At 39.4% G+C, this 20414-nt stretch overlaps 1 protein-coding gene across 4 annotated transcripts in view; it reads right to left on the reverse strand.

Moving 5' to 3' along the window:
- The window catches only part of SPHKAP (SPHK1 interactor, AKAP domain containing), a 237239-nt gene that overhangs the window by 14093 nt on the left and 202732 nt on the right, over positions 1-20414 (reverse strand). For all 4 annotated transcript variants that reach the window (XM_077155349.1, XM_077155348.1, XM_077155347.1 and 1 more), the window contains 2 exons: positions 19487-19742; positions 14688-18447 (listed from right to left, as the gene is read on the reverse strand). In XM_077155349.1, coding sequence (XP_077011464.1) covers positions 14688-18447; positions 19487-19742 — 4016 coding nt within the window. The remainder of the gene's footprint in view (positions 1-14687; positions 18448-19486; positions 19743-20414) is intronic.

Consider the following 20414-nt stretch of genomic DNA (forward strand, 5'->3'; position numbering starts at 1 on the left):
GTGGTATTCACAATGGAGATACGTGAACTCCAGAGACTGTAATACAGTCTTTCTGGAGGAAGGCTCAGAAATCTGCATTTTAAAACAACCTCCCCAGGCAATCTTAATGCTAGTGGTATGTGTGCAATGTGTCTGGAGAAAAATACACCAGTTCTGTTGCTTTATCAAGTCATTTTCCCTATAAGTCTTGCTAAATATTTTTAATTCTTACAGCCTCATGTTTTTACCATTCCCTCTCTCTGAAAATCCTTATTTATATCAACATCTCTTTTCAGGATTAGCACTTTTTACAGTAGCACTCAACAGCGCTTGTTCTGACAGACTTTCTCCTTGAAGCTCTCTTCCCAGGCCTCCCGTAAATTTCTGCCTTTGTAGCAGCTCCTTTCCTGGAACCTGGTTCTCTGTCTTTCTCTGTTGCTCTAGCCAACTCTGATTGACCTGCAGTTCTCCTTTCTACAGTCTGTCCCTAAGCAATCTCACTGACTCACCTGATGTTGAAAATAACTTCCAAATCTGAATTTGAGCCAGGATCTCTGTTCCTAGTTTCAGGGATCCTTTTCATTTGTTGTTCTGAACATCTCTAATCTGTCTCATTAACATCTCAAAATCAATGTATCTACCATGAAACCTAATTGCCCTCCCACCTCCTTCCTATGCTCCTTTTCTCCATTGACCTTCCTAAAGTATGTGGGCTTAAAATCTTGCAGTGGTTTCTCCCTCTTGCCCTTTACATTCAATCAATTGCCATTTCTTTCAGTTCCAACTCTAAAGTATCTTTTACACATTCACATACTCCTGTCCTGGTGCTCACTGAAATTATCCTAATTTAGGTCCTTCAAAATTCCTAGAATTTTAGATTTGGAAGGGAGCTCTCTAGGTAAGGATGCAGAAGCCTAGAGAGGTCTGATGATTTATCTAATGTTGCAGGAATAGTTGGTACCAGATATTAGCCCTCAAATGTGAGCATTCCATGAATTCCTGCCTGGACTATCATGGTATCAGCCTCCCATAGCTGAGCTGCAACGCCTCCACTTTCAACACCTTCTTAGCGCTGCAGCCAGATTGAGATTCCTAAAGCGTATCCTTGATCGTTCTTGTTAAAAACCATCAGACACTCTCTGAATCTAAACTCCATCATTCACGGCCTTCTCCAGTGGCTGTCAGCTTCATCTCCCTCCTCCCTAGTCACTACATGAGCAAACAAAGTGGTCCATTGCTCTTCAAGTACGCCAGGGTTGCCATGTCTCTCAGCCTTTGCCCCTGCAATTTCCTCTGACCGAATGCTGGAGAACAGGGCGTTTTGAGCACTGACCCCGGAGTCAAACTGCTATAGAGCACAGTCTGCTGTTTATTAAATTTGGATAAGTTAATAAACCTCTCTAGACTAGGCAAAATAATAATACCCATCTCAAAAGTACTTTTTGAGGAAATGAACTTGAAAATAAAATTCATTTAATACATTTTATTTAGTGACTGGCCTACAAATACTCATTAATACTGTTATTCTCTATTAGTAAATTATAGAAATCATTAAGGAAAAGTCTAGTAATATGCTTTTCCAATCTTTACTTACCACCCTCAAGGTTTGGCTGGGATGCTCCCATTTCCCTGAAGCCTTCCTTAAGCCCCCAGCTGGGGACATTTTTCTTCTCTTGAATGGTCATAGCAATTTATCTGTTTTTCTTTTTGGTGGCATTTAATGCTTCCTACTTTGCACTAGAGTTATCCGTGTGTATACTTTACATTATTAAGACTTTTTAATACTTTCATTTATATCTAAACAGAGCTGTGGACACATGACATACTCCTTAGACAGATAAGCTGTTGTTTAAAGTATCTAGCTTCATAATTGGGCCCTATATCTCAATTAAGATAGCTCTGCCTGTTAGTATGAAGCTGAACAAATGCTACTGTATTTGCAGGCTAACAGCATTCTGAATATTTGAGGAGTGTCAATTTGTAGCATGCTCTGCTGCTAACACTTAGTGAAAGCAGGTCCTAAGTAAACTTGAGTTTTCACTTATTTGCCTACTACAAGGCACATTTATATTTATATATATTATTTATAAACACACACAAATACACTACCTGAAACACAAGAACTCTTGATTAGGGATCAAGTCTAAAGTCAGTTTCCCATGCCTCGAACACCATGTGTTCAGCCAGGTTTGTACCACAGTAGGCGGGTTTCCAAATTATGAAGCGTGGAGCTCCTACCGGAGCTGCTGATGCATCGGTCCCTCCTCTTCTGTGGGGGTGGGGTACAGGGTGGAGGGTGGGGAGACTTTTTTTTTGTGGTTTATAAACAAATCCAAATCTCTCTGCAGAGAGGAGGGAGGGAATCTACTTCACCACTCTGGAATGTAAATAAGTGGCTCCTGGGATATAAACCTCTATACTTCTCCAAAGTCTCTATCTTTAGGGTTAGTAGTCAATCATCATTTAACCCAGGTTCCAGTGCTCTTTGCTCAGAAAACCCTGATGGCACAGAAATGTGAAAAGAGTCATGAAATACCAACTCTCAACACTACTTACAGTAAGTCCAGTAGTATAGAAGAGACTGCTGTTAATGCCTGCAAACAAGAAGCAAAAGCATATTTCTCTGTTGCCAATGAAAAATGGGGTAATTTGGTGTGGGGACCTGGGGCCTGGGCTCCCCCTCATTATGGAGAGTAAGTTGCTGCACACAGCTGCCTAGGTGACTGAGAAGTTAAAGGTCAACAGATCTCCTCAGAGAAAAAACAATGTACAGATGGTATCATAAACCACTTATCCTGTAAAACATTAAAACTCCTCTTTCCTATCATATATGTTGATAACAAATCTCCAGACCCAAGCTTCATGAGACCCTGCTGAAACTCTGTTCCCATCTCCTATGGAATGTCTTGTAAACCCTTATAAGCTGCCCCTTGCACTCCTGCCTTTGCAGATCACTACTTCCATTTTCTGGTCTGCTGCCACCCGAGACACTCTCCTGTTCTTAAGTTCTAATAAACTCATGTCTGACTCTGTGCCTGGTGTGTTCTTTGGTCTTGTGGCTTTCCCAATCTGAGCCCCCCAAGATCTAGGTGGGAACACTTGGCGTGCTGGATTCTGGAAATCTCCTCTCCAGGACATTGCACACTTGGCTGCTGAGAATTTGACTGCTAGCCATTCCCTCTGGGATTTACTCTTGGGTAGGAAATTGCCAGGCCATGGTCAGACCCTTCCTGGCAGGTGTTCCAGTGGCCAGCTGACAAGGAGATACAAAAGTCCACCCCCTTAGGTGATGATGGAGTTATACAGAGAAGTCTGGGTTTAACAAATGAGTATGAGAGCTAAATCATTATATTGATATTTCTTTTAGCCTACAGTACCTTAGAGCAGCTAGAAATAAAAACCTAAAATGTGGAATTGTAACATATCAAACTCTGAAATCTGTTCTACAACTAATTGTTGCGATGTACTTTGAAATTTATTGCTTTTAGGTATATGTGTTATTTAAAGAGAAGGAGGAGTATATCAGACAAGATAGGACTTAACAATTAGTATGACTGCTGAATCATTATATTGATATTTCTGTTGGTCTCCACTGTCTTAGAGCAGATAGAAGAAAAAACAAAAATATCATGGAACTGTGACCCACACCAAACTTCAAAATCTGTTCTATAACTACTTGTTAAAATGTGCTTGGAAGTTTATTGCTTCTTTTTGTATATCGGTTATATTTTACAATTGAAAAAAATGTTAAAACAATCTCACCCCCTTGTCTCAACTTGCACCAAACTTGACAGACCTTCCCAGCTTCGGATTCTTCTGTACGGTAGGCTGAAGCCTCAGCTGCAACCACATTTGGGGGAAGCTTTCACCCCTGTCCAATTCTGCCTTCCCACCTTCTTACGCATATTACATGTACTTCTGGAGAGCACTCCCTAAGAAATTATCTGCCCACTACTCTCTTTTTCAGGGTCTGTTCCCAGGCAATCCAATGTAAGACATTTGGTCTCTATCACTCAACATAGTATATAGGTTGCAGAAAAGTTTATATATTTTTCCTCTTGAGTAGTAATCTCAAAATTACTACTGTTATTTTTTCTCCAAGAAATGGTTATATTTAATTATTTTTAATGAGTTCCAGTCTAGGATTTCAAAGTATAACTTTTGGGGATGGGACTAAAGATCTCTTTTCTGATGTGTGAACTTGTTAACTATGAAATATCACAAAAGGAACAGCACAAAATTTCTGTGATAGGTTCAGGAGTCAACTTAGCCAGGTGATGGTACCCAGCTGTTCTGTTGCTGGGGACCTAAATCATCAGCATATGAAATTCATCTATAGTTGATTACATCCATGGTCAGCTGAACACCTTCCACAGTGAGTGACATTTTGATTTAATTAGCTGGGACTTAAAAGAGAGAAGTCAGAAGAATGCTTAGCATCTCAGACCCAGTCGTTTGGAGATGCGGAAAGGAACCACCCTGGGGAAAGTGTTGGAACCCAGAAATCAGGAGAGAAGCCAGCAGATACTACCTTGTGCCTTCCCATGTGACAGAGAAACCCAGATGAAAGCAAGCTGCCTTTCTCTGAAGAGCTGTAAATCTGTAACTAAAAAAAATCTCCTTAATAAATGCCAGTCCATTTCTGATGTATTGCATTCTGGTGCCATTAGCAAACTAAAACAGCTTCCTATCCACCTTTGTCTCTTGTCCCTAAGATTCCTTCTCACAGCATTTTGGATAGGTATGGTATTGAGGTGTGGTTGTTTATGGCATGCTCTGCTGCTAACACGTGGTGAAAGCAGACTCTTAATAACACTTGACTTTCCTTTCTAAAATGTGGTTTTTCCGAATTAAGCAGGAAGAATGGGGGAGAGAACGGATGCAGACAAAGAGATCGTATTTAGTTAAATTCAAAGGATATAAAAGTTCATTGATGGAAAATGGAAACATTACACATATTTCCCATAAAGAATGAATGATTAAATTGCTGGGCACAAGGAAGGGGTTCCAAAACCATTTCTTTGTCTGGATAAAAAGTAATTTCCTGGACTAATTCTTTACTAAATTTGGACCTCTGTTTTTAGAAAAATTCATTCCAGGACTTTTTTTAAAGAAGATGTTAAATCTTCACTAAGATTGACTTTAACTTCCCAGTTAAAAAATGAGTCTGTCAGTATATTTTATCTCAATTACATGTTCTATTTACAGTACAGCTCATGTTCCATGTCACATCACAGAGTATTCAAAATGAGAAATGATTATCTAAAGTACTAGTATTCATTTTCACTAGACAGAAATTTATAGTTTGCTCATATTTTTATGAATAATGCTCAGATATTTTGTGCCAATGTATACAGATAGATTTTTTCCTCTTCTGATCTTACAGTTAACACACAGAGTTTTGGATGACCACGTGTCCTATCAAATTCAACTGAAGAAGTTGTCAGCTAGCAAGGCCCTCAGAAATCATCTGGCCCACTGCTCTCCAAACTTCACTTGTTAGCAAATCATTTTCATGATTTTCGCCATATCCACATTCCACCCTATGCTGGCTTGAATCTATTAAGTACCCCAGCAAAGCCATGCTTTAATCCTGATCCAAACTTTTGCAGGCAGCCATTTCTTTTAATCCTGATTCAATACTGTAGGGTGGACATTTTTTATTAGATGATTGCCACAGAGATGCGGCATGCCCGATTGTGGGTGTGGCCTTATGATTAGATGGAGATATGACTGCACCCATTCCATGTGGGTCTTGATTAGTTTGCTAGAGTCCTTTAAAAGAGGAAACATTTTTGAAGAAACCTCAGATGCTTGGAGTGCTGGCAGAGAGAACAGATGCAGATGCTTGGAGAACAGTTGCTTCAGAGCTGACAAAGCCAACACAAGACCCAGACGTTTGGAGATGCAGGGGTCAGCAGCCATCGCCATGTGCCTTCCCACGAGATGAAGCAAGCCAGAACCCAGAGATGCTAAGTGAAGTCCACAGATGTCAAGTGAAGAATCCCCACAGGAAGCAGGCTGAAAGCAACGAAGCCCAGGAACAAGAGACCTGAAGATGCCAGCTACGTGCCGTCGCAGCTGACAGAGGTGTTCTGAATGGCATCAGCCTTTCCTGAGTGAAGGTAACCACTTGGTGCCTTAGTTTGGATGTTTTCTTGGCACTAGAGCTGTAAATCTGTAAACTTACTACATTTCCTTTTTAAAAGCCATTCCATTTCTGGTATATCGCTTTCTGGTAACATTAGAAACTATTACATACCCGTATTACTATTTACTGGAAAAATTCTTTAAATCAGAGCCTGTTTCAGTTTGCTCAATCTGCCAGAATGCAATATACCAGAAATAGATTGGCTATTTTTTTTTTTTTTTTTGGCATGGGCAGGCCCCGGGATTTGAACTCAGGGCTCTGGCATGGCAGGTGAGAATTCTGCCACTAAGCCACCATGGCACCGTCCTGGATTGCCTTTCATAGAGGAGATTTATTAAATACAGATTTATAGTTCTAAGGCTGTGAAAGTGTCCAAATTCAGGCACCAACAAGAGGATACCTTCTCAGAGGAAAGGCAGCTGGCATCTGGGTTCCCCGTCACATGGGAAGGCACGTGGTGATATCTGCTATCCTTCTCTCCCAGCTTTTGATTTCAAATAGCTTTTTCAGCTTTTGGCATCTGCTGGGGCATTTTCCTTCTGCACCTCCAAGCACCTGTGTTCTCTCCAAAATATTTCTCTCTTAAAAGACTCCAGTAAGATCCACTTTGAATGGGGAGGGTCACATTTCCATGGCAACAACCCAATCAAAAGGTCATACGTAACAATACGTGCACCCCTACAAGACTGGATTAAAAGAACACAGCCTTTTCTGGGATACATATAACAGTTTTAAACCAGCACACAGCCTAAATATGTTTCTTTTACAAGGGCATTTTAAGTCATTACAATAAATGGAAAACAGGAAGCAGTTGGCATAAATACAAGTTAACTATAAAAATAATTATAGAAATACAGTAAAAACCTTCTGTGATGACTAACTTCATGTGTTTACTTGACTAGGTTGTGGTGTTCAGTTGTTTGTTCAAATACTGGCCTAGGTCTTACTGTGGAGGCTTTTGTAGATGGGCTTAGGATCTACTATCAGTTGACCTTAAGTAAAGGATCTTATCCAATCAACTGAAGGTCTTAATAGCAAGAACTAAGGGTTACAAAGGTCAGAAGAATTTGTGTCTCAAGACCTCCATATTGATTCTCACTGAAATTTCTAGTTTACTGGCCTCCTCTGAATTCAGACTCAGGATTTCACTATCGCCTCTACCAGAGTTTTTTTGCCTGTGGCCTGCCTATGGAGTTCAGACTTTCAAGTCCCCATGGTTGTTTGAGCTAATTCCTTAATATATTTCTTTTATTCTGTTGGTTCTGTTTCTTTGGAGAACCCTAGAACCTTGACTGATATACCCCCTTTTCAATGAGTCATACAGTTGTTTAGCTACTGTAAAAAGTTCACTGAAGGTGGAGATCATGAAAATTAACCTATTTATCTTAAACATCTTACTTTAAGTTTGAATGCATAAACATGCTCACCAATCTTTAAATGATAAAAGCTTTTGGTTTCATTGATTTTCTCTATTCTTTTTCATTTGCATTATCATTAGTTTCTGCTTTTATAATTATTTCCTTCCATATATAACTTAAGGCCTAATTTGACCATCTTTTTCTAGCTTCTTCAAACAAAATTTAGGTAATTTAAAACCATTCTCTTTTTAAAATAGAAACATTTAAAGGTATAAATTTCTAAGTATGACTTTAGCTGCATCTCACAAATTTTGATATGAAATTTTGATGTGTTTTAATTTTCATTCAATTCAAAATATGCTCTAATTTTCCTGTGGCTTATTCTTTGACCATGGGTCAGACAGAAGTGTTATTAATTTCCAAATATTTGAGGGATTTTCCAGATATCACACTGTTATTGATTTTTGGCTTAATTCCATTGTGATCAGAGAATATACTTTTTATGATTTTAATTCTTTTATATTTATCAAGATATTTCATGCCTCAAATATAGTCCATCTTGGTAAGTGTTTCAAGTATTCTTAAAAAAATCACATTCTGCTGCTTTTGCATAAACCATTTTTTCAATGCCTATTAGGTCAAATTGATTGATAGTGTTTATGTTTTGTATATCCTTTCTGACTTTCTTTTGTTCTTTCAGTTACTAAGAGAAGGGTATAAAATTTCAACCCATAACTGGGTTGCTTCTTTCTTCTTTCAGTTCTGTCAGTTTTTACTTAATGTAGCTTGAAGCTCTATTATTAGGTTCATACATATTTGGAACTATAATATCTTCTTGGTGATTTGGCCTCTATATCATTAAAATGTTCCTCTTTAACCTTTGTAATATTCCCTATACTGAAGTCTAATATTAAAATAGTTACTTTAGAATTTTTACAGTATTTCCTTTTGATTATTTTGCTTACTCTACCATCTTTATTTGTAAATGCATTTCTTATAGACAGCTTAAAGTAAGCTTCTGCTTTTTTATTGTCTGACAATCTTAGCCATTTAATTGGAGTATCTAGACCATTAATAATTAATGTAATTATCAATATAATTGGATTTAAATATATCATCTTGAGAACTGTTTCCTATTTGTCTTATTTGTTCTTTGTTTTATTTTCCCTAATTTTCTTGCCTTCCACTGGATTAACTGAGCAACTTTCAGATTTCATCTTGTCTCTATTATTGGCTTATTAGCTGTAGCTCTTTGTTTTATCTTTTTAGTAGTTACTTCAAGATTTATGATGTGCATCTTCAACTTATTACAGTCTATTTTCAAATTACATTATATGAATTAACTGTAATGGAAGAATGTTATAACAGTATACTTCCTTGTCCCCCCAGGCCCCTGTTACCATCCTTTATGCTATGGTTTTCATGTATTTTAATTATTTGTATGTCATAAAATTTTTTTCTTTAAAATAGTAAATAATCTTTCAAAGAAATTTTTAAAAAGAGAAAAAGTTCTTTATGTTTATCTTTTTTTTATATTTATTTTCATATTTACTTTTTGTGGTATTTCTTATTCCTTTGTGTAGATTCATGTCTACATTATTAGTATTTTCCTTCAACCTAAGAACTTCCATTAACATTTCTTGAGTGCAGGTTTCCTGTGGCATATTTTCTCAAACAAAAGTTTGTTCAAAAATGCTACTATTTGACCTTTATTATGAAGGATGTTTTTGATAGGAAAGAATACCATGTGGATAGACTTTTTTTTTTCTTTCTTCAGCACTGTTAACATTGTTTGTTGGCTTACATTGCTTCTGATGAGCAATCTGTAGCAATATCTTATCTTTGCGCCTCAAAATGTAATGTTTCCTTTTCTCTGGGCTTTTTTAAAAGACTCTTTATTCTTAGCTTTTAATAATTTGATGTGACTTGATGGGGTTTTCTTTTTGATTAGCCTTTTTAAGGTTCATCAAACTTCTTGATTTGTGAGTTTATAATTTTCATAACATTTCATATTCATGTATACTTTGATTTATCTTGAGTATATTTATGAGTTGTTCGAAATCCTTATCTACTAATTTTCTTATCTCTCTCATTTCTGTGTATGCATCTATTGACTGATTATCCTCCTGGTTATGGCTCATAGTCTTTTGCTTCTTTGCATGTCTAACAATTTTTTATTGCATTTTAACCTTGTGAATTTATTTTGTCCAGTGCTGCATTTTGTTGTCTTTCTTTAAGTAGTATTGGACTTTGCATTAAGTTTAAATATTTTCATTTTATGTTGATCTTTTCAGTGTTTATTTATATGTTTTGTTAGGAATATTTTGGATTAGCCTATATTTGGGGAGTATTTTGGCACTAATCCTAGGGTGTAATCCTTTTGGGATCCTACCAAATGGTGAATGTGTTTAAGACAGATTCTCCATTCTGGCTGTCTGGAACTAAAATTCTCCCCCCCCCGCCCCCACAGTCTTGTGTGATCTTGTGGAGTTGCTCAGCTTATAGCTCCATAACTGAAAGGAGTTTCATCCATATGTACATGGTTCAGTGTTCAGCAACAGGACTTACGGGGATCACTCCACAGATTTCTAGAGCTCTTTTTCTATATGGCTCCCTGCAATGTCTGTTCTTTTCAATTCAGAGATCCCACCAATTTCTGTTTACCTTTGTCCTCCTTGCATTGTTGCCTAAAAAGGGAATCCAGGGAAAAAATTAGATCAATCATAAGGCTCACCTTGTTTGTTTCCCTTCTCTCAATGTGCTCCTTATTGTACAATATCTGAAAACAGTGATTTCATATATTTTGTCCAATTTACAGGTTGTTTACCAAGGAAGGGCAAGTTTGGTTTTGGTTACTCCATTGTGGCTGAAAGCAGCAGTCTTCACTTTTTCCTTGTACTATAATCCTCTCTTCAGGTATGACACAGAGGATTTAATTTCACTGATTCTATTTTTTTATATCTGTGGTTTTAAATTTCTACTATTATACTTTTCATCTTTTATAGTATTTGATGATTTATAAATCTTCCCCATCCTATTTTGATTATAATTTCTTTCTTGTTTCATGTTTTAGATACCTCATTTTCTTTGAATATTGAAAATATGTGTATTTACATTCTGTATCTGATAATTCCAATATCTGAAATCCTTGGTAGGGCTAATTCTGTTATTAGATGTTTGTGCTATGTCTTGCTTACAGTGCCTTATTTCCTTGTGTAGCTTGTAATTTGAGGTTCTGAGCTCATATTTGATGGGGATTTATCTGTGGGAATCCTTTAAGACTGTAGTTTAAGTCTCTAGAGAAGATTTGATTTTGACTTTGCCATGCTCTCCAGGTGCTGTTAAACTGAGATTGCTTAAAGGCAATTTACCAGTGTGGGGTTTCCTGGACTAGAGAGATGGTGCAAATTAGAACCCCAAACCTACATTTGGGCAAGCTGTGGTTAAAAATTCTGGGGGGTAGGTGGGGGAGGGGTCATGTTTTTCCCTCCTAACCTGAGCCTTAGCCCTGCAAGACACATTTTCTTATCATGCATCTCTTCTGGTTTTAACTTTTCCCTTAGTACACTTTTACTGAGGATGCCACCTTTAGGATATGGAGGTGAGTCTCAAGTCCATGTCTTCCCTATAAATGGACACACAGTCTCTGTTCCTGGTGTCCACTGGTCTTTAAAATATGACTTATGGGTGACCTCAAGAGCAGCCATTTAACTTACCACTTTTATTTCCAGCTCTTTAAATTTTTGGCCTATGAGATTTATTATTATTATTATTGTTAGTAGTAGCAGTTCCTGTATTTAAAATAATGTTTATTATGTTTAATCCAGGATTTCTAGCTGATTCATAGAGGGAAAAAATTATAGGCTAGCTAGAAGACCACAATGAGTGAAATGCAAGTCTTTCCCTTCAGTTCTTCACATGGTCTGCACCTTCACTTCCTTCAGGTCTCATCTCATACGCCAACATCTCATCTAAAGGAGGCATTTCCGCCAATCGGTTATTCTTTACCACATTACTCTTTTAATTTCCCTCTCCTTGTACTCTGCAGTAATCTTTTTCAAAAGGAATTTTCCACGTTTACTGTCTGTTTCTCCCACTCGAGTGTAAGAACCAAGGGCGTAGGCACCAACTTTCTCCACTTTCCTCTGTGTTTGCAGCTCCAGTGACTGTCTGTATCAGAGAATGGACAGTCAAGTGTTTGTTGGATGGGTAATTTTTTTCTTGAAGCAAATAGAAATGCACCAATGTATACACAAGTTAAAATGTTTCTCAACAATCCAATTACATCAGCAAGTGCAACATATGTATGTTCTGAGTTCTGTTCGTTGTTCACTCATCATGGTCTCAAATTATTGAAAGGTTAGAAGAAACACAGCTCTTTAGGTATCTCAGAGAAGAAGGCTAAGTTAAGAACTCATTGCTGCCCACCAATAGGATAGTATTTTCCCCAGAAATCAAGAGGAAGGCTAGTCTAAATCATTTAAACTCTCTATAAGTGAGAGATACTTCAGGTATCTTGAAAAATGTGGTGGCCTAAAAGATAGCAGTTATTTCTATGTGGGCGTGACTTCCACGATGGATACTGAAATTGCTACTTTCAATTATTAAATAAAAAAAGGGAAGGGGTAGTGCAATGGTGTTTCAGTGGCAGAATTCTCACCTGCATGCTGGAGACCCAGGTTCTATTCCCAGAGCCTGCCTATGCCAAAATAAAAAGCAACACAAGATAAGAAAAGTGATTCTTATTTTCAGTGTGTTGAGTCTTGTGGTATAAAATAATGAAGAGGCTCCTCATACTTATCCTCAGAGATCAGCCTACAAGTGACTTCAAGATATAACATCTGCTCATCCCCAAACAGAATGGAGAATGCCCTATATCAGCTGCCACCCTCTTGCATAGAAGTGGGAAGAAATGGTTTCACAGGGAATAGTTTTGTATTGAGTTATTTTGACACATCAAATCCCATGATAACAATTCTGAGCTTAGAGAATACAACCTAAAATATGACTAATTTTCCCCTTTGAAAACTCCAGGAATTCTCTTGTTTTAATAAAATTTTGAAATAGATTTCTGTGAGGAAAAAAATAATTCTTAGAGTAAAGGCAACCATGTACCCTAATTCCAAACAATGACAGCAGCTGTGACAATTAATGACAAAGTGAACATTTATCAAATACTTACAATGGACTAATCTCTAAGTTAAGAACTTTATGTGCATTTCTTTAAACCTTAAACATCCTCTTATGATGTAGGTACTAGTATTATTCCCACCTACAGATGAGTAAACTGAGATAAAGAAAGGTTAAGGAACTTGCTCAAAGGGACATGGTTAGAAAGCTAGCACATAGGGTTTGCATTCTATAAGAATTCTCTATATTGTTCTGTGAAACAAAATATATTAAACACTTAGTCCTTATGTTTGGAGGCTCTTGAATTTCTACAGCTGATGACCACACATTCTTCTTTCTTTCATTGGTGGCCAACTGAATCAGAGATCTATATCATGAGATGAGAGGGTGTGTGATTAAGAGGCTTTATGCATACATAGTCTCCCAATGTTTTGGAATCCCCCATATCATACCAGTTTTAAACATAATGCTAGTGACATTCAACCTAAAATTATATCATGAGTTTCATTCAACTTCAGTGATACTCACTATTTGATTTGCACATACAGCTATGAATTGTGTTGAGTTAGTAGTTTATGAATATTCTCTTATTAGGTAGCCTTCTTCAACTACAGCTCAGCTAAGTTACAATCCCTGTGTTCAAGCTGATTCTAAGTGAGATATTTTAAATCTATAAGCGTTTTCCATTTTAAAAATATTTCATGTTAAGGCGATTCTAAAGAATTGCACATTGGTTATTTTTTTTCTACAAACCTTCGATCATTTATAAAAACTAGTAATTCTCCAGAATCTTTGGGGGGTGGTGAACTAAAGTGATGCATGGTACTCTTATAAGATTTTGAAAAAAATTGTCTATAGCTGTAGAATTAATGATATGTGAAGACTTGTCATCTTGGTCAGCTCAGCCTGTACTTTTTAGTTTAGCTTCATCTTCTTTAGCATGTATGTTTCCATGTTTTGTTCCTCCTTTCTTCCCTTTGCATTCACCCACGGTTTTACCCAAGTCACAAGTTAAATTCTTAGCACAAGCGGCTAAGAAGGAAGTAATTAAGTCAAACTGGTCCACTATCAGCCACACCCTACAGTGATGTCCTGTATTATGGGACGCATGGGGTCCTGAATATGGATCACATCTGCCTTTCTGGTGCAGGCGGGAGAGTATCAGGTAACTTAGAGTTCGGGTGAAATCTGATAAAGGCTGTTTTCAACTTGTTGATTGGAGCTAAAGATTTAAAAATCACAGGCTTTTTTAAATAAGAAGTAATAGGCATGTGCCTATGAAAGGACCAACCAGGTTATTTTCCCAACTTATGTTTGTCAAGACCAGTAGCTTAACTTTTTTAACTTTATAAACCTCAAAATAAAGATATGATACTGAAGTCCTATATTCAAGAATCCTATCATTTTCCCTCAGAAAATGGAAGCTGACAGTTCCTTGAGCAGCAAGAAATAACAACCTTGCCTCAAGCCCAAAAATGCATAGTCACCTACATTATAGGTGTATACATTACATTATAATACTCTTGAAAAACAATTATTGTAACAGACATATGACAGTATTGCTTTATACTTAAACTGCCAAGATTATACCATGTATTTTCAGGGCCAGCATTAGTGGAATGTGGTGTCCTTGCAGAGATCTTTAGAATAGCCAAAATAGAAAACCTTGAAAGGAGAGGCCTGAGCCAAAAATGATGCCAAAATATTTGTCAGATTCTAAAATTAAAATTTATTTAAATTGAGCTGTTTTCAAGTGACCTTTCTTTTCACTTGAAAGTTTCCAAGAATGAATTTTTAAAAGCAGCAAACTATGGGAGATTAATTTTAATCAGGACAATGATACCTTATTTTCTCTGTTATAGTGATGAATTCAATTTGTCATGGAGAATGGTCCTCTAAACATTTTACTCTAACTTTTTACTACAAGTATATATTAGCCCAGGGAAGTCATTTATTGTCTCAGGAATTCAGTTCTTGTATCAATAAAGTAGCTTTATTTCTAAGATTTAGAATAAATGCAAACTCCAGTTCCATACACCCTTATTTCGTCTAAGAGTTGATTCACTTACCTATGGTTTCCGCAGGTCACTGCTTTGTCTCCACCACTTGCTACATCTGGGACTTTTTCTTCATTAGAATGTTCTGCTCCCTCAAAGGTGCTCCTTTGGGAAAGGAAGCATTCAGAGTCTCCCACAGGCTCCTCTCTTTGATCTGTTTCAATCTGAATTAAAGGCACTTCCCTTGGGCAAAGCAATGGCCCACTGTGGCTTCTCGAGGCAGCATCACTGCATGTGGAAGGCTCCTTTTTAGCATCTAAATTGTTGTGGTTTGTGAGAGGAACAGCTTTGCTTGGAGATGAAACTTTGCTTGCAGATGGGGAATATTTGCTTTCGGTTAGAGAGCCTTTCCTTGGATAATCTGTGGACTCGTGAACTATCAGAGCTGGCCCGCTTTCCACTCTGCTGGCAGGAAATCTGTTCACACACTTCTCCACTTGCAAGGGAGGCTCGGTCTCTGCTGGCTCAGCGTCGTCCATTATTATTTTGTTCTGTCGCATGAGGGCCTCGATGGAGTTCACCCAGGTTTCGCGGATTAACATGTTGGTGATCTGGTCAGTCCCACCCCTCCAGTACAGGCAGGAGTCAGATTTGCAGAGACCCGAAGAGGAAGCACTACTGACCGGGTGGACACTTAGGAAGTCTTGCTGGCTGCTTTGACCAAAGCCATCTAAAGAGTTGGCTTTGACAGGCACATTCACTGCTAACCTGGCACCCAGGGACCGGCTATCCGGCACGGACGACTGTCTGTGGCAGAACGGGGGTCGCAAAGAAGGAGACAGAAAGTCAGCAGTCCAATCCTGGCTGCAGCGTCTGGATGAGGTGCTGTCTCTGCTTTCTCGTTCCATGTCCCTCAACATGTACCGGTAGAACTCCTCAGTTATGCTCTCTGTGCTGGACTGCTTCGAGGGACAGCTTGGTCTCACGCTGAGGTGGTCATTTTTCCGGCAAGCCTGTTGCATGGCCGAGGTCAAAATGCTACTGGCGTTCTTGCCTGCATAATAATCCAGCAGTAGCTCAAACCCTCTCCCTTCATTTTCCATCTGGTTCACCATGAATCTGGAAAACTCATCGGTGATGCTCTCACAGCTTGACTGCTTGGAGACAGAGCTGGCCCTGCTAACCGGCTGACTTAAAGTGCTCATTAACCCCAGACTACTGACATACGCCCTGGCCTCCAAATCCTCCTCTGGAATGCTCTCACAGCTGGAAGCCTTCAGCCGATTCCACCTGTCACTGAGTAACCGGTTCCGAGGATAGGCCTGGGCTTGCCCCATGCCATCGACCATGGAGAATTCTGTCAAGTTCATTATCTTGGCTGCCACCTCATTTGCAAAGACATTGACAGAATCCGGGATGTCCTCCAGGTTCATTGACTCGTCCACAACCCGGTTCATCAGCTTCTCTTTAAGCTCAGGGTGCTCTTCCGTTTTTCTCTTGATCTCACTGAGCCGTGGGGGCTTGTGTTTCCTGACAGTGCCCCCACTGCTCTGGCTTTCTTTCTTTCTCTTCAAGGTTCTGCAGGATAAGTTTGGAGTCACCAGAAACTCATTCCCTCTTTTCCATGCACAAAACCAGGGTTGTTTTCCATTTGAGTTGTCAAGGCAAATAGCTGCGATTTCGGTTGCCATGGAGACAACAGTCTCTGCTAATTCTTCGGCAAAGTCTGTAATGCAGTATTCGTCTGTGGGTTTGGTTTGTAGCAGGCACTGAGCAGGAAGCAGCAAGTCATTCCCTAACAAAGACAGGTTAACTTGAACCTCATTGTTTAGAGGCGTGTCACAACTGTGTTCTTCTTGGGTGTTTAGACTGATACTCTCCTCAGCCTCCTGGGAACTGCTTTTGCATTTGCTGAGTATAAGGGCCCTCTCTCCCTCCGAAGAGGCTCTGCCTTCATTCTCTTTGAGAATGGGCATCTGCTGGGAGTTTTTTGTATTCTCTCCCACAGTGTCGTCCAGGAGTGCTTCCTTCGGGGATGCTCTGGCAGTCAAGGAAGTGGGCAGACTGTGGCCACATGACAATTCAGACTGCAGTGTGGAGTTCTTGAAGAGGCCTGGCCTCACCCCACTCTTGTTATCTCGTTTCAGATGCATGTCATCTAAAAGATCTTTAGTGACAAGACTATTGCAGTGTGGATTGCTAATTGGATGGGTGCTGGAATATCCGGTGGTCTTCAGCCATGCTCGACTGGCAGCCTGGTTGGGTAGTGGGCCACCTGTTTCTATGTCCCTCCATCTGATGGTCTCACTAGAAAGGACAGTGGGCCATTCACCAAGCTGAATCTTTCTGAATGTGAAGCATATCACGTTGAAGAGCAGTTGGTTTGCACTTTCCATTAAGGTGTCCAAAATGTCAGGGGAATGCCTGCCATCATCAGGGTTGATTATTTTATTTTTCTGTTTAACTTCATCAATGGAATGCTTCAGGATCACATTGGACAGGTTCTGTGCCAGTTCATTCCTGAGGATATTTTCTGAGCACAGGGTCTGAGGCCTTGAAGCTGTCTCCAAGATTCTCCCACTCACTGATTCCATGAGGTCTCCCATGCTGCTGTAGGTGTTCGGCCTTGTTAAAACCAGCGTGGCCTCTTTGAGCAATGCCTCTGCGATGACTTCACTCCCCATCTCCATGCTCCTCTCCATCGCTAAACTACTAAGAGGGGGGATGGCCACAGAAACCTCAGCAGAAGACCGGAAGCCACCTGAAGCCGCAGGGCACACTGCCTCTTCTGTTTCACCCAGGCCACAGACAGCCACGGCACTTGCTACCTGAGTCATGCCACACAAAGCAGATGGAAATGAGTATTCACTGAGAGGAGGTTCTCTGAGTTCTTGGGGTGCGTGGGTGTGCAGTGTTGCATGTCCTCCCTGTGTTTCATGCCCTATAAGGGACTCTTGCTCCATTTGGAGTCTTTCTGTGGCTTGGGGGCTGGAAATGGTTCCAATCACTGTAGCTGCACAAGCTAATGCTATTTCTAGAGCACTCTGGGGGTGTCTTCTGGAGTTCTCTCCAGGGATGATGCTTGTGGTTTCAGTGGAGACTTCTGACTCAGGCCATGAACAGACGCCTGGCTCAGGGGCAGCATCGCTGCCATCTGGACTCTGAACAATAACAATTTTGGGGGGATCATTCCACGATCGAGGGACCACTGTGTCTTTTGTGGAACATCCTCTAGGAAGCAGAGCACTTCCTATGGACAAACCGACCCTGGATTCTTGGGGTAGTGTAGGCTGAGACTGAGATAATCTAATAAATGCGTCTTGCAGCACAGATTCCGCTAAATTGGTGGCATAGTCGCCAGCTATAACTTCTCCATCTTCTATGGAAGGAAGAGATGTTCTTCTATTTTCAGAGTTTCCTGGATCTAGGTTGCTGTCATGCTCAGTGATGGCATCACATGCAGAAGATGTTTCTTTCTTAACCGTCCTGCTGAAATAAGCATTGCCTGGAGTGTAGAGTGCCTGTGATTTTTCCACTTGACCTTTAACATTTTTTAAATAATAATAGTTTGTGGCTGGTCTCTCATTCCCCACAGCTTCACCTTTCCACTGTGATAGCTTGGCTGAGGGATTCAGACTCTGTACGACTGTCTCTTCTGCTACCTTTTCCAGAGAGCCTTCTGTTTTAATCAATGGTGTATGAAGTTTGCTAATGTGTTTTTCTTCTAAAGCACAAACCAACTTTTCCTTATTGTAATTCCATCCATCTTGGCTGGCTTCCTTTGGCTTTTTATTTTCACAAACAGTGGCTGAGACCTTTATATTTTCATAACCTAGTGAAGAGGAAAAGAGGGCTACTGTTATTTTCTGGATAGCAAGTTGTCAGTGGTCTAAAATAACGGTCAATTTTTAATCATTCCTAAAGGCATCAACCATTTCTTCTTTTGTTGGATGTTTCTTCAAGAAAAATGCATCTGAAAAATTTTTGAATTTCATTATGGAACACCACCCCATTGCTTTCATTGTGGGATATTGTACAAGAGTAGAATGAGGGACGATGGTGATTGCAAGCTGAGAACTGGCCACCATTCTTCAGGGGGAAATCAAGCTACAACAATTGCAAATAAGAACCTCCTAGTGGCTACAGAGAAAGGAGGAAGGATGTTTACAGCAACCCCAGCAGTGAGGCCTGGTTGCAGAGATTTGCTCTACAGTTTGCATAGTATTCACCCGAAGGACAGTGACTACAACAGCTGGGGTGTCCCTTTCTCTGTTTGTGAGTGAGGAAGAGGAGCCCTTTGTTCGTTGAGCTCCACTAGAATTAACAGAAAGAGCTGAATAAATGAGTACAAACCACTTTCCTGAGTTACCTCCTTCTGTCCTCAAGACAATCAAATGCTATAGACACTATTGTACTCCCAAATTACAGACAAGGAAACCGGAGCTTATATGGTTTAGATAAATGGCCCCAGGGCACACAACCTAAATATGGTAGAGCTTGGATTCACATCCAGGCCAGTCTAATTCTGCTCCAAATCAATATATGGAAGTCTTAGGAAAGTTAACTTTCCTCTCTTTGATTGCCTCCATTCTTGGCAGGCAGGAGGATTTTCCTTTAATGCATAGATTTCCTTCAGCATCCCTAAGGCATCTTTGGGGAGTCTGGAGCCATTCAACCATTAAATCTGTTAAGCGTATTAGTCAGCAGTCTTCACTTTCTTCTCTTACCCTCTTTCCCTCCCTGAACTCAGTGAAGATTGTGATGCATCAGCCAAAACTGACATTGCCTGAAACTTTTCAGAAACGCCACCTAGACTTTTTATGCAGTGACTGATGTAAGAATGCACATTAGTTTTATTGGAAGGTTCTCACCTTTCCTGTATTCTTCCACCTCACTTTCCTCTTCCAAGTACTCAGATGCGGTGAGAAAGTCTTCCTCAATTGAGGACAAGGAACAATTTGTGTCATCCTCCAGTTTCAAGAGGTTTGCTTCCAGGTGGAGCTGCCGCTCCTGCACTAGCTCCAGCCCAATCAAAAATTTGTTGATTTCAAAGATGATGCAATTGGTACTGTTTGGTCTGTTTCCTCTTGCACACTGGACCAAGCAGATATCTGGCAGCCAAGGACACTAGAAGTCAGGGATAAGAGAAGGCATTTATTAAGAGATAATAAAAAGCTATTGCTTCTGACTTTTTTTCCTTCCACCGATCTCTTCTGTTCAAATGAGAAGAGACCTTTAAAATATTTGAAATATTTTCTAGGCTTATATTGATGACATACTGGAAAAAAATCAAATGATGTTTGAGAACACAGGTTCCTAGGAGATTTTGGCTTAAGGGAAAGATCGGTTTTATCACATTTTTGTTTTCACTTCTTGATTAAATTAAGTCCCAGTTTCCCTGACACCTTTTTTATTTTGCCTTGACGATAATCAGTAAAACTTTTGCCAGTACTTCAGAATTGTAGTAAGTGTTCTTTTCAACTACAGTTGGATTCTATAATTTGTGTTGCTCAGTGAACTGCAAGTGAACTACTCATCTCTGAAAGACTGGCATATAGCAGATTGATTCATTGGGTAGAGCAATAAAAAAAGTACCAAATCTTTGGATGGTATTTGAGATAAACAAAGAATTCTGTTCAGTTCTAGGATTATAGATGGTGTCTCTATTCTTCACCACTTATTTTCACTATTCATATTGTTTTTCATTAGAATAACAATAATATTTTCAATTGCTTGTGCACCAAATACTAGCAAATCAAAAACATGTCCTGTCCATTTCACATTGTTCATTTTTATAGG

This window comes from Tamandua tetradactyla, chromosome 3 (assembly GCF_023851605.1).
Source record: "Tamandua tetradactyla isolate mTamTet1 chromosome 3, mTamTet1.pri, whole genome shotgun sequence".
NCBI lineage: Eukaryota > Metazoa > Chordata > Mammalia > Pilosa > Myrmecophagidae > Tamandua > Tamandua tetradactyla.